Below are 13,372 nucleotides of genomic sequence, written 5' to 3' on the forward strand. Positions count from 1 at the left end.
TACAGGTGTAGAATAGGGCAGGCTGAAGATTATAAAATTGGAACTCAGGCTCAGCTGACAGCTCCCATGTGGGAATGAAAGTCCAGGCTTCCTTTAATGTAAACCTCCTGGTTTTGTTGTTGTTGCTGGTTTTTGTTTTTGTTTTTGTTTTTTGAGATGGTGTTTCACTCCTGTTGCCCAGGCTGGAGTGCAGTGGTGCGATCTCGGCTCACTGCAACCTCCACCTCCCAGGTTCAAGCGATTCTCCTGTCTCAGCCTCCTGAGTAGCTGAGATTATAGGCGCCCACCACTAGGCCCGGCTAATTTTTGATATTTTTAGTAGAGATGGGGTTTCACCATGTTGGCCAGGCTGGTCTTGAACTCCTGACCTCAGGTGATCTGCCCACCTTGGCCTCCCAAAGTGCTGGGATTACAGGCGTGAGCCACCACACCCGGCCTGTTTTTGTGTTTTTGAAACAGAGTGTTGCTCTGTCACACAGGCTGGAGTGCAGTCATGTGATCTTGGCTCACTGCAGCTTCAACCTCCCAGGTTCAAGATTTGCTCCCACCTCAGCCTCCCAAGCAGCTGGGACTACAGGTGCGCCACCACACCCAGCTAATTTTTGTATTTTTTGTAGAGATGGGACTTGCCATGTTGCCCAGGCTGGTCTTGAACTCCTGAACTCAAGCAATCCACCTGCTTTGGCCTCCCAAAGTGCTGGGATTACAGGCACATGTCACTGTGTCCTACCCGTAAACCTCCTGTTTTTAAAAATTGAGATGTAAATATATATTTGCAGCTGGGAGTAGCAGCTCACACCTGTAGTCCCAACTACTTGGGAGGCTGAAGCAAGAGGATTGCTTAAGCTAAGGAGTTCAAGGCCAGCCTGGGCAACACAGCAAAACGTAATCTCAAAAAAAAAAAATAACAAATCCCAGCACTTTGGGAGGCCGAGGCAGGTGGATCACGAGGTCAGGAGATCGAGACCATCCTGGCTAACATGGTGAAACCCCATCTCTACTGAAAATACAAAAAACCAAAAAATTAGCCAGGCATGGTGGCGGGCGCCTGTAATCCCAGCTACTTGGGAGGCTGAGGCAGGAGAATGGCGTGAACCCAGGGGCAATCTCATCTCACTGCTACCTCCACCTCCCAGGTTCAAGCGATTCTCCTGCCTCAGCCTCCTGAGCAGCTGGGATTACAGGCACGTGCCACCACGCCCAGCTAATTTTGTTTTTTGTTTGTTTGTATTTTTAGTAGAGACACTGCACCCGGCCTGGATCACCTTTTGGTGACTTCTACATAAAACAGGTAAAAGAGGAGTTTTTCTGCCTGATAGGTAAAGCCCCCATTGCTTGTCTCCAACCCTACTTCCCAAAGATAACTGTGGGATTTGGGGTCCAGAGGCCATGGATTGGAGGCCTCTCCAAGGCCTCCTTTTCACTTGAAAATTCTGTACCACTGCATCTTTGCTGGAATAAAAGTCCACAGGTCGAGGACGTTGCAGGGGAAAGCAGTGTGTGCAGAAGCAGGAGCACCAGGGTCCAGCCTAGAGAACACTCACAGGAACCAGTCCACGGCGATGATGAGCGTGATGTCTTCCGTGGGCAAGCCGACCGACGTAAGCACAATGACCATGGTGACCAGACCCGCCTGGGGGATGCCAGCAGCCCCAACACTGGCTGCTGTGGCCGTGATGCTGCAGGGGGAGGGAGAACATGGGGAGCAGATGGAGGGAAGAAGGCGATGAGGAAGAGAGAGGAAAAGGACAGAGAGAAGGGAAGAGATCAGCTCCCCAGGGCATTTTAAATTAAATACCCAAGCCAGACACAGAGAGAAAAATACTGCTTGATGCCTCGCCTCGCCTCGCCTCACCTCGATCCCCACCCGCCCCGCCCCTCCCCTCCTCGCCTCACCTTGCCCCTGCCTCGCCTCCTCTCTCTCTCTCCCAGGCTGAAGTGCAGTGGTGTTATCTCAGCTCACTGCAACTCACTACTCAATCCCACCTTAACCTCCTGAGTAGCTGGGACCACAGGCACATGCCACAACGCCTGGTTAATTTTTAGTAGAGATGGGGTTTCACCATGTTGGCCAGGCTGGTCTCGAACTCCTGACCACCTCGAACTCCTGATCCACCCACCTCAGCCTCCCAAAGTGCCAGAATTACAGGTGTGAGCCACCGCGCCCAACAGAGCTTACATTCTAGTATGGGAAGCAGGCAATAAACAAAATGAATAACTAAAATTCATACTATATGGAGATAATACTACATAGGGAAACAGTGCCTCCTTAGCAAGACCCGATATGCCATTTTAAACAGGGCTTCCCTGAAAAAGTAACGCTGAAGACCTGAAGGAGAAGACAATGTTCACTGTTATTTTTATAATGACTAAGTTGGAACCACTGGATGATGGGACCTATAAATACAGGAATAAATAAATGTATAGAGCCTACAAATATAAGAATCTATATACAAGAACCTCGGGTTATCAGGATGCACCAGCCATGCTTTGGAAAACACTGGACAAATGGATCTCCCACGTGAGAGGGAAACTGACAGGAACGTCTTGGCAGCTCCTGACAGCCTCAGGTGGCAACTTTACCTTTCACCTACCTCATCCGGCAATGGGCTCTTCCCACATCCCCCTTCCAACATCCGTGGGCTCCTCTGAGCTCCAGCTGCGGCCCCCTCCTCCCTCCCCAACCCTCCCAGCCAAGCTGATGACCGCTTAAGTCTCACCTGCTGGCAGGTCCTACCCAAGCCCCCTCACCTGATGGTTGTGATCTGACCCAGGTTGAGCTCGTAGTTGTTAACTTGAGCAATGAAGATGGCAGCCAGGGCCTCGTAGAGGGCAGTGCCATCCATGTTGACCGTGGCGCCCACGGGCAGGACGAACCTGGTGATGCGGCGGTCCACACCCAGGCCCTCCTCCAGGCAGCGGAAGGTGATGGGCAGCGTTGCGGAGCTGGGGGAAAGAGCCCAGGGCTGAGGACGGGGCGTGGCCTGGTGGGGGCGGGGCTGGGAACAGGGTGTGGCCTAGTGGGGCAGGGCAGAGAATGGGGCGTGGCCGAAGAAAGGCTGGGGAACAGGGCGTGACCTAGTGGGGCACGGCTGAGAATGGGTAGGGCTGGGTCACATGGGCGGGGCTGAGAACAGGGGAGGAGTAGGTGAGGCGGGGCTCAGAGCAGGACGTGGCCAGGTGAGGAAGAGCTGAGAATAGGGCGTGGCAAAGCAGGGCGGGGCTCAGAGCAGGGCATGGGCTGGGCGTGGCCTGGGCAGAAATGAGCCCAAGGAGGTTTCCCCTTGAGAACATTGAGCAGGCCAGGTGGGGGGGCTCCGCAAGAGGCAGAAGACAAGGGTATAACATTTCAGAGGCTGATAACTGTACAAAGGAAAGGAGCAACTCCTCATGATACAGGAAGAAAACAGCAATGAGGGTCTCCCAAGCTGAAGATCTCTTCACCCACTTAAAGCCAATAGCTAAGGCCAATGACTACACACTAGTTTATGGCACTAGTTCGTTCTACCTATCCATTTCCAGAAAGGACAGGACCAAAGGTCTGCTGACTTCAGGGAGGGCCCCTACTCCAGACTCCCCTGTTTGCACCAGCATTGACCTCAGCTGTGCTAACTTTCTCTATCCATCTACCCGCCATGTCTTATCGGAGAAAAGTGACCTAATTGATTGGCGAGTTTAGTCAAAGAAGTGGGCATCTCATTTGGGGTAAGTCTGTCCACAAGGCGTGTGTTCTGTGGTCAGCTTTACATCATACGGTTGGAATCCTGGACTCATAAGAGAGTCTCTGGGTGTCCAACTCAGCGGTGACTATGTGAGTTTAATTCTAGGATACAGTGACATCAGTCTTACGTAGCCATAGACCAAGAGGCACATTCCCTGACCAGCGTTATGGGCAACTTTAAAAATTATATTTTTGACCAGGTGCAGTGGTTCGTGCCTGTAATCACAGCACTTTGGGAGAGCGAGACGGGCAGATCACTTGAGCTCAGGAGTTCAAGACAAGCCATAGCCAACATGGCAAAACCCCGTCTCTACCTACCAAAAAAAAAAAAAAAACTTAGCCGGGAGGGCTAAAAAATTAGCCGGGAGGACTGGAATCAGGCACCTGTGATTCCAGCTACTTGGGAGGCTGAGGTGGGAGGATCACTTGAGCCTGGGAGGTGGAGGTTGCAGTGAGTGGAGATCACACCACTGCACTCTAGCCTGGGTGATAGAGTGAGGCCTCATGTCAAACGAAAAAGAAAAAGAAAAAAAAGATATTTTTGGCCGGGCGTGGTGCCTTGCACATGTAATCCCAGCACTTTGAGAGGCCAAGGTGGGCAGATGACATGAGGCCAGGTGTTCGAGACCAGCCTGGCTAACATGGCAAAACCCCATCTCTACTAAAAATACAAAAATTAGCCAGGTGTGGTGGTGCATGCCTGTAGTCCCAGCTACTTGGGAGGCTGAGGCAGGAGAATCACTTGAACCCAAGAGGCGGAGCTTGCAGTGAGCCAGGATCACACCACTGCACTCCAGTCTGGGTGACAGAGTGAGACTCTGTCTCAAAAAAAAGAAAAAAAAAATTCTTCCATCTTTGTGGCTGTTGTGCTACTTTTCAAATTTGTTTTTGAATTGGGATGATGCTCTTAATTAATCCCCTAAAACTACAAAAGAAGAAGAGGAGGAGGAAGAGGAGGAAGAAGAAAAAGGAGGAAGAGGATGAAGGGGAAGAAGGAGGAGGAGGAGAAGGAAGAAGCAGCAGCCAAGAGATCTCCCAGACACCATCTCACAAGTGGAGATGACACCCTCTGAGCTAGGAAATGACTGAGCTCATGGGGCATCCTGGAACCTTCCCTCTTAACCTCAAAACTGGTACCTGGTTCTCCTCCACAGAAAGTTAAAAAACAGGAAAGGAGAAAAGGAGACCAGGAGAGCCAGCCCAGGACAATGACTGGACCCCAGGTGTTGACATTATGAGCCCTGGACATTGTTGGACGACTCAGAAGAGGTGTTTAAGGAATGGAGAGGGCAGGTGCCTTAGGAGAGGACATGAAGGACAGAAGTGCAACCAGGAATGGTGCTGGGGTGGGGAGCAAGGCCATACCTGGAAGACGTGCCCATAGCGGTGATGAGGGCTTGTAGCATGCCCCCAATGAAGGGGAAGGGGTTCCGGTGAGTGACGAGGAAGTAGATGAGGGGAAGGACAATGCCGGCATGGAGGAACAGGCCCACGATGACGGTCAGGGTGTACATGCCCAGCTGACCCCCCAGGACAGCCATGTCTTCCATCTCCAGAATCTTCCCAGCAATCAGGAACAGGATGCCCACAGGTGCATACCTGTGTGAGGGAGCCACATACCTGTCAGGGCTCCCTCCTGACCTCCCTTGCAGGTCTGAAGGTGGCATCCCCAAGGCTTTGCCCATATAGGGCCCTGGAGCCACACAATACCCATGATACGGCACCCTACTCCATCCCAGTCTTCCCCGTACACTAATGAATGCCACCGGGCCCCATGAATGAAGCCCACCTCCTCCTCCTCCTGCTCTTCCACATCTCCCCACCATGGTAGAAAAGTTCCTACAACTCCAGGATATACAACCTTTCAGGTCTCTCCTGTATCTACTCCCCATTCAAGCCCTCTCAATCCTGCCCCAAATAATCACTACCTTCAGTTTCCTTCCTTAGACATTGCCAAGACATTCCCTGTCTCTGGCCTTCTAAGCTTCCCTTATCTTCTGCCCCCAACTGTTTGTTCCACATTTGAAACGTGTATGCCCCTATTCTCTTCCCTATCAGTGCCTGTTATCACTCATTCACCAGCCTAAGCATTTCCCTCTCAAACCACTTGTCCTATCAAAATCACCGATGTATTCATTCATTCCACAGATATTGACTGAGTACCTACTGAATACCAGGCACATGGCTCTCGTCCTCATAGCACTTACATTCTGATATGGACTAAATGTTTATGTCCCCTCCCCACTCCAACCAAATTCATATCTTGAGATCCTAACCCCCAATGGGATAGTATTGGGAGGTGATTAGGTCATGAGGGTGGAGCCATCATGAATGGAATTAGTGCCCATATAAAAGACACACCAGAGAGCTCCCTCCACCCTTCTGTCATTCGAAGACACAGCAAGAAGACGCCTTCCATGAACCAGAAGACAGCCCTCACCAGACATGGAATCTGTGGGTGCCTTGAACTTAGACTTCCCACCCTCCAGAGCTGTGCGAAATACATTTTTGTTCTTTAAGCCACAATGTCTATGGTATTTTTGTTACAGCAGCTGACATGAACTAAGACACGTTCTAATGGGGAAAGCAGGAGGTACACATAGAAATGCACTAATTGCAAACTTCAAGTGGTGAAAACAGCAAAGGAGAGTCACTGGATGGGACTGCTTCTGAGCAGATGGTCAAAGAGGGCTTTTCTGAAGAGGTGACATTTAAGCTGAGACTTGCATGATGAGAAGGTACCCTGTGTATCTGGAAGAAATCATTGCAGGCACAATGCAGACTCTGAGATGGGCATGCACTAGGAGTGCTGGAGGACCAGAGAGAAGACCAATGTGGCTGGAGTATTGAGTAAAAAGGAGAATAGAGAAGATGAAAGAAGCAAGTTCATCAGGGGCTCACCTGTTTCCCCCCATAATCCAGCCCACTGGTCAATCACGTGAGTTTCTGCCATTGGCACCATCATCTCATTTCGAGGCTTCAATGGCTACTCCTCTTTCTTTAGAAATTGAAGTTTATGGCTGGGCATGGTGGCTCATGCCTGTAATCCCAGCACTTTGGGAGGCCGAGGAGGGCAGATCACTTGAGGTCAGGAGTTCGAGACCAGCCTGGCCAACATGGTGAAATCCCAACTCTATTAAAAATAAAAAAATTAGTCAGGTGTGGTAGTGCACACCTGTAGTCCCAGCTACTCGGGAGGCTGAGGCAGAAGAATCACTTGAACCCAGGAGGCAGAGGTTGCAGTGAGCTGAGATCACATCACTGCACTCCAGCTTGGGCGACAGAGCCAGACTCCATCTCAAAAAAAAAAAAAAATTGAAATCTACTTTGGCTCACATTCATCATGGATGTGTTGGAGGAGGTGGGGACCTCTTGGGAAGGTGGTACAATAGCTTGAGTCAAAAATGAGGATGCACGGGGCTTCTCCAGTCACATCTGTGTTCTCCAAACTGGGCTCAGAGTTAGCCCTGGGGAGTAGTTGCTGAGTCTTCTCCAAGTCAACATGACTAGATCCACCTCTATGCTTACTCTGAGTAATCCCTCTCTCAACTTCCTCACCTCCATCCTTCCACCTCATCCCCTGCAAAATTCCTCAGCCCAAGATTAATTGTGCATGATTTCTTACCCCCTACACTCAGCCACCTGGCACATCTGGACATTTCACCCAATCATGCCAATGACACTGCTATAAATTCATTGTTCCCAATTCAGCTGAGCCTTCATTATTCCTTGTTAACTCTCTGCTTATCCTTAATAAGCTCCCCACTCCCATTCCTTTCAGATGCTTTTCCAGGCCCTCAACTTGGCCTCAAGTTCCTTATATGAAGAAAGTAAAAGTTCGTCTTCAAAGTTTCCCTTCTTGTTAAAGAATAAATCTTAAGTGTTAAAAATAGTTTCTTTTAAAGACTAACTTCCTTCAAGCCTCCTTACTTTATGCTAATAACTCTTTGTTAAGCCCTATCCTATGTAGGTGTTAGACACGCTCACAGGCACATAGTACATTCTACGTCCTTGTACTTTAACCAAGATATCTGTGCTGGACATGCTCATAGGCATGTCCCAGCTTGCAGCCTATACCCCTTCCTTATTTGGGAATGTTATTACTTTTCTAAGTCCTTTTGTAAGCAACTTCCTCTTTTCCTCTGTTTTCCATTGCTTTTACCTATTTAGAAAAGTTTTAAATTATTAGCCAGTCGGGTTTTAGTTTAGATTGTAAGGTCTGGCTCCAGCCAATGGAGACAGACACAGTAGCAGGGACAAACTGCATAAGGGATAAAAATTGCTTCTTCCCTCCTTTGTTCAGGTGTGCTCTTGCCATTGTTCCATCTGTGATGAACACCCTTTCTGCAGAAGTAAAAATTGCCTTGCTGAGATAATTAAATTTATGTTTGAGTGCTATTTCTTTATGGCACTGGGGAACAAGCATTCTGTTTCTAAATAAACATTTTACATATGACACTATACAACTTTCCAATTGTTTGGGATGATGTACAAAGTCTTCTCCCATTTGGGATCTGACAGCCTTGTTAATATCTTCCACCACCACTCCCAACTTACCCCATGCTCTCACCTTCCTGAATGCCCCACCATTCTCCAAACAACTTAGGTACCTTCAAGCTTTGCATGTTCTCTTCTCTCTGCCTGAAATACGTCTCCCCTCTCACTGTCCAGTTGAAGTCCTACTCACCTGTCAAGACGCAGTTAACAGGTGACCTTCTTCATGACTCCCTCTTCAGGAAGGATTCACTGCGTACCCCTCTACTCACTGCTTCCTTCTCCAAGTTCCCAACATTTTTTAAATGTTCCTTTACTACAGAACCTACCACCTTGTGTTATATTGATCTACAATGTGTCTGTCTCCCCTAAGATTTTGTGAGCTCCTTGAGGATAAGGTATGAGTGCACTGTATCTCTGTACTCCAGAGGTCAAGACAAAGTCTGCCTGGGAAAATGCCTGCTGAGTGAATAAAGATATTTCTGAAGTAATAAAGGAATCTAGAGAAGGAAGGACGGACGGAAGGAAGGAAGGAAGGAAGGAAAGAAGGAAGGAAGGAAGGGATTAACAACTGGATGAATAAGTAAGGAAATAAGCAAATGAAACAAGTTAGTAGCTGAGTGAACAAATACGTGAACAAATGAGTGAATGAAGAGAATACTTGAATAAATGAATGAAAGAATAACAAATGCATAGATGAATGAGTGGGTCCAAGAATGAATTAGAATGAATAAATGACTTAACTGAGTAAACAAACAGATGAGTCCATCAATGATTTAACTAATGCATGGATGAGTTTGTAAATAAATTTACGAGTGAATGAATACATAAATGAGTGAGTTAACTGATGCATGGAAGAATGAATAGATGAATAAGAAAATGAATGAACCGATAGAAAAATGAGAATGAATAAGTGAATAAATTGGTGAATGAAGAGATACATCAGGAAGTAAATGGGCGAATAAATCATTGCAGAAAGGTATGAATGAATGAATAGTAACTAACCAACGCATAGGAGATGAATAAATCCCTGTCACTTGTGACAACACAGATGAACCTGGAGGACATTATGCTAATTGAAATAACCAAGACACAGAAAGACAAATACCACATGATCTCACTTATCTGTGGAATCTAAACAATCAAACTCACAGAAGCAGGGAGTAAAATGGTGGTTACCAGGGACTCGCAGGAAAGGGAGATTGGGGAGATGTTGATCAAGGGTACAAAATTTCAGTTAAATAGGAGAAATAAGTTCAAGAGATCTATTGGACAACATGGTAGGTATAGTTAAAAACAATGTATTGTGTACTTGCAAATCACAAAGAGAGTAGATTTTAAGTGGTCTCTCCCTTTTTTTTTTTTTTTTTTTTAAGACTGGGTCTCATTCTGTCACCCAGGCAATCACAACTCACTGCAGCCTCTACATCCCAGGCTCAATCTGTCCTCCCGCCTCAGCCTCCCAAGTAGCTGGGACTACAGCTGCATGCCACCACACCCAGCTAATTTTTTGGTATTTTTTGTGGTCTTGCCATGTTGCCCAGGCTGGTCTCAAATTCCTGGGCTCAAGTGATTCTCCCACCTTGGCCTCCCAAAGTGCTGAGATTATAGGCATGAGCCACCACACCCTGCCTAGATCTTAAGTGTTCTCACCACAAAAAAATAAGCATGTGAGGTAACGTCTATGTTAGTTAGCTCAACTGAACCATTCCACAATGTAGAGATATTTCAAAACATTATGTTGCACATGAAAATATATACAGTTTTTATTTGTCAATTAAAAATACATTAATTTTGCAAAATAAATAAATGAATGACCAAATAAATCCAGAAACCAATGCATGAAAGAATAAATGTAGCTGAATAAATGTCAGTGAATGGCTTGGTCAATGTATTGAAGAATGAGTGAATGAACAGATAAGCAAGGGAGTGAACAAGTGAACAAATCATTGCAGAAAAGTGTGAATGAATGAATGAGTTAGTGAGTTGGCCAGTGATTTAACCAATGCATAGATGAATGAATAAATGCATGAGGAAATGAGTAAATCAATGCATTGAAGCATGAGTATAGATGAATAAATCACTGAATGAGTGATTTCATCAATGCATAGAAGAATGAGTGAATGAACAGATGAACAAAGCAGTGAATGAATCATTGCAGAAGGACATGAATGAATGAAAGAGTGAGATATTCCATGAACTAACCAATGCATAGAAGAATGAATGAATGAACAGATGAACAAGGAAGTGAACTAGTGATGAAATCATCCCAGAAAGACATGAATGAATGAGTTGGTGAGTGGGTAAGTGAATCACCCAATACGTAAATGAATGACCAAAAGTCCCCAGCAAGCCCTTCGGCAGCTTCCCCACAGCCTGACTTCCCAGCTCTGGCTCCACCTTCCGGTGGGCACAGACCAGGACTCACCAGATAATGATGCCCACCAGCCTCATAATAGCCTCATTGAGGCTGTCGAAGAAGTCCCTGAGGACTCTGCCCTTGTGTTTCATGCCACCAATGACCAGCCCAAAGGCCACAGAGAAGACCACCAGGCCCAGGGCGTTGATGCCATTGGCGGAGCCAGGCACGGGTACAGTCTCCTCAAAGCTCAGCATCTCCTGCAGGGTACCCAAGGCCCGAGTGACATTTTCCAGGAAGCTGGTTCCGTTCTCCACTGAGAATGGAGGAGGCATGGAGGCACCCGGCTCAGACCCGTTCTCTGTCCTCACCATGGTCCTGGTTACCACCCTCGTGCTGTACTGCGTCTTGAACTGAAATAGAGAGAGATTGCGCCCAGATTCAATTCAGCGGATGCATCAGAATCGCCTGGAGAAATTCCTTGAGACCACTGATTCCCAGTTCCCACACCCTGGAAGATTGATAAGATCTTCACTATCGATTATCACTCATTATCGATTATCACTCATTCAGCAGATCTGAATGAGTGAATGAATGACTTGAATAGTGCATGGAAGAATGAGCGAATGAATCAGTAAACCCATTATGAAAAATCATATGGAGCTTCCTCAAAAAATTAAAAATAGAACTACCGGCCGGGCATGGCTCACGCCTGTAATCCCAGCACTTTGGAAGGTCGAGGCAGGCGGATCATGAGGTCAGGAGTTTGAGACCATCCTGGCCAACATGGTGAAACCCTGTCTCTACTAAAAATACAAAAATTAGCTGGGTGTGGCGGTGCGTGCCTGTAGTCCCAGCCACTTGGGAGGCCGAGGCAGGAGAATCGCTTGAACCTGGGAGGCGGAGGTTGCAGTGAGCTGAGATGGTGCCACTGCACTCCAACCTGGCGACAGAGTGAGACTCCATCTCAAAAAAACAAAAAAAAAATTGAACTACCATAGGACCAGCAATCCCACTACTGTATATATCCAAAGGAAATGAAATCAGTATCTCAAAGAGATATCTGCTCTCCCATGTTTATTGCAGTACTATTCACAATAGCCAAGATATGAAATCAACCTAAGTATCCATCAGTGAATGAATGGATACAGAACATGTGGTATACATATACAATGAAATACTATTCAGCCTTGAAAAAGGAGGGGATCCTGTCATTTGTGACAAGAGGGTTGAACCTGAAAAACACTGTGCTACGTGAAATAAGCCAGGCACAGGAAGACAAATATTGCATGCTCTCACTTATATGTGAAATTTAAAAGAGTTGGACTCATAGAAGCAGAAAATAGAATAGTGCTTACCAGGGACTGGGGAGCAGGGAAATTGGGGAGATGTTGGTAAAAGGACACAAAATTTCAGCTAGACAAGAGGAATAAGTTCAAGAGCTCTATTATACAACATGGTGACTATAGCTAATAACAACGTATTGTGTATTTGAAAATCACCAAAAGGGTAGATTTTAAATGTTTTTATCTCAAAAAATGTTAAGTATATAAGGTAATTGATATGTTAGTAAGCTTGATTGAGCCACTCCACAATGCAGACATATTTCAAAACATCATCATACCTCATAAATACATATAATCTTTGTGTGAATTTGAACATAAATAAATTAAAAATATTTTTTGAAGAATAAGTGCCTGAATAAATGAATGAGGAAGTGAACAACCAATGTGTGGAAGTAGTATAGATTCTGAATTTTTCACAAGCTCCCTGGGCAATGCTTAACCAGAGTTGAGGGCCTCTCCCCTCAACCATCTATGGTCAAAATTCCTGGAATCTCTACACCAGCCTTGTTGCCTCCTCTAGCCCTGCGCTCAGGAAGTCCTTGGCCTAAGTCCTCTTTTTTTTTTTTCTTTTTTTGAGATGGGGTCTTGCTCTGTCACCCACGTTGGAGTGCAGTGGTGTGACCACTGGAGCCTTGATCTCCTGGGTTCAAGCAATCCTCCCACCTCAGCCTCCCAAGTAGATGAGACAGGCGTGTCCAGCTAATTTTTTTTAATCTTTTTTTTTTTTTTTTTTTGAAAGACAGAGAGTCTCATTTTGTTGCCCAGGCTGGTCTTGAACTTTTGGCCTCAAGTGATCCTCCCGCCTTGGCCTCCCTAAGTGCTGGGATTACAAGCCTGAGCCACCATTCTCGGACCTAGGTGCTTCTCCCTAACCCTCCCAGATCACCATGGAAAATACATCCTTTCTCCTAGACTCCTCAAGAACCCCTGCCCGTTGCTCTGTCAGGCCCTTCCTCCCGCCTCTTGCCCTTGGACCATCCCTTCAGCCCCAAGCTCCCACCACCCTCCGAATCTCCTTGATCAAACTGTGTACTTCCCCCTGACCTGTTTGAAGCAGGCCTCCACAAGGTTTGGTGGAAACATATTTCTGCAGAAAAACATGAGAAGAAGGAAAGTGGTTAGACCATGGAAGGGCATCTAGGGTGATAACAGTAATACTAACACCAAGAACAACAATAGTGCAGCCAACATATGAATGCTTCCTCTAGGCTGGGCACTGAGCAAGCATCTTACTATCATCTGATTAAAACACTACAATAACCCTAGACATGAGTCCTATTGAATGCTGCCTTTCACATAGAAAGAAACCACAGCCCAGAGAATTGATGTAAGCTACCCAGAGCCACAGAGCTGCTAAGAGGTGCAGATGGCCCTCAAATCCAGGTCTGTCTGAGCACGTGGCCACAGCCCTACATCACCTCAAGGACTTTAATTCAAACACACATGTGTCAG

At 46.7% G+C, this 13,372-nt stretch overlaps 1 protein-coding gene across 6 annotated transcripts in view; it reads right to left on the bottom strand.

The window, feature by feature from the left end:
* SLC1A6 (solute carrier family 1 member 6) overlaps window positions 1-13,372 on the bottom strand; it is a 29,889-nt gene that overhangs the window by 1,346 nt on the left and 15,171 nt on the right. For all 6 annotated transcript variants that reach the window (XM_016935339.3, XM_016935338.3, XM_016935336.3 and 3 more), the window contains 5 exons: window positions 12,965-13,007; window positions 10,644-10,987; window positions 5,087-5,320; window positions 2,752-2,946; window positions 1,545-1,679 (listed from right to left, as the gene is read on the bottom strand). In XM_016935339.3, coding sequence (XP_016790828.1) covers window positions 1,545-1,679; window positions 2,752-2,946; window positions 5,087-5,320; window positions 10,644-10,987; window positions 12,965-13,007 — 951 coding nt within the window. The remainder of the gene's footprint in view (window positions 1-1,544; window positions 1,680-2,751; window positions 2,947-5,086; window positions 5,321-10,643; window positions 10,988-12,964; window positions 13,008-13,372) is intronic.

The sequence above is a fragment of the Pan troglodytes genome, chromosome 20, assembly GCF_028858775.2.
Source record: "Pan troglodytes isolate AG18354 chromosome 20, NHGRI_mPanTro3-v2.0_pri, whole genome shotgun sequence".
NCBI lineage: Eukaryota > Metazoa > Chordata > Mammalia > Primates > Hominidae > Pan > Pan troglodytes.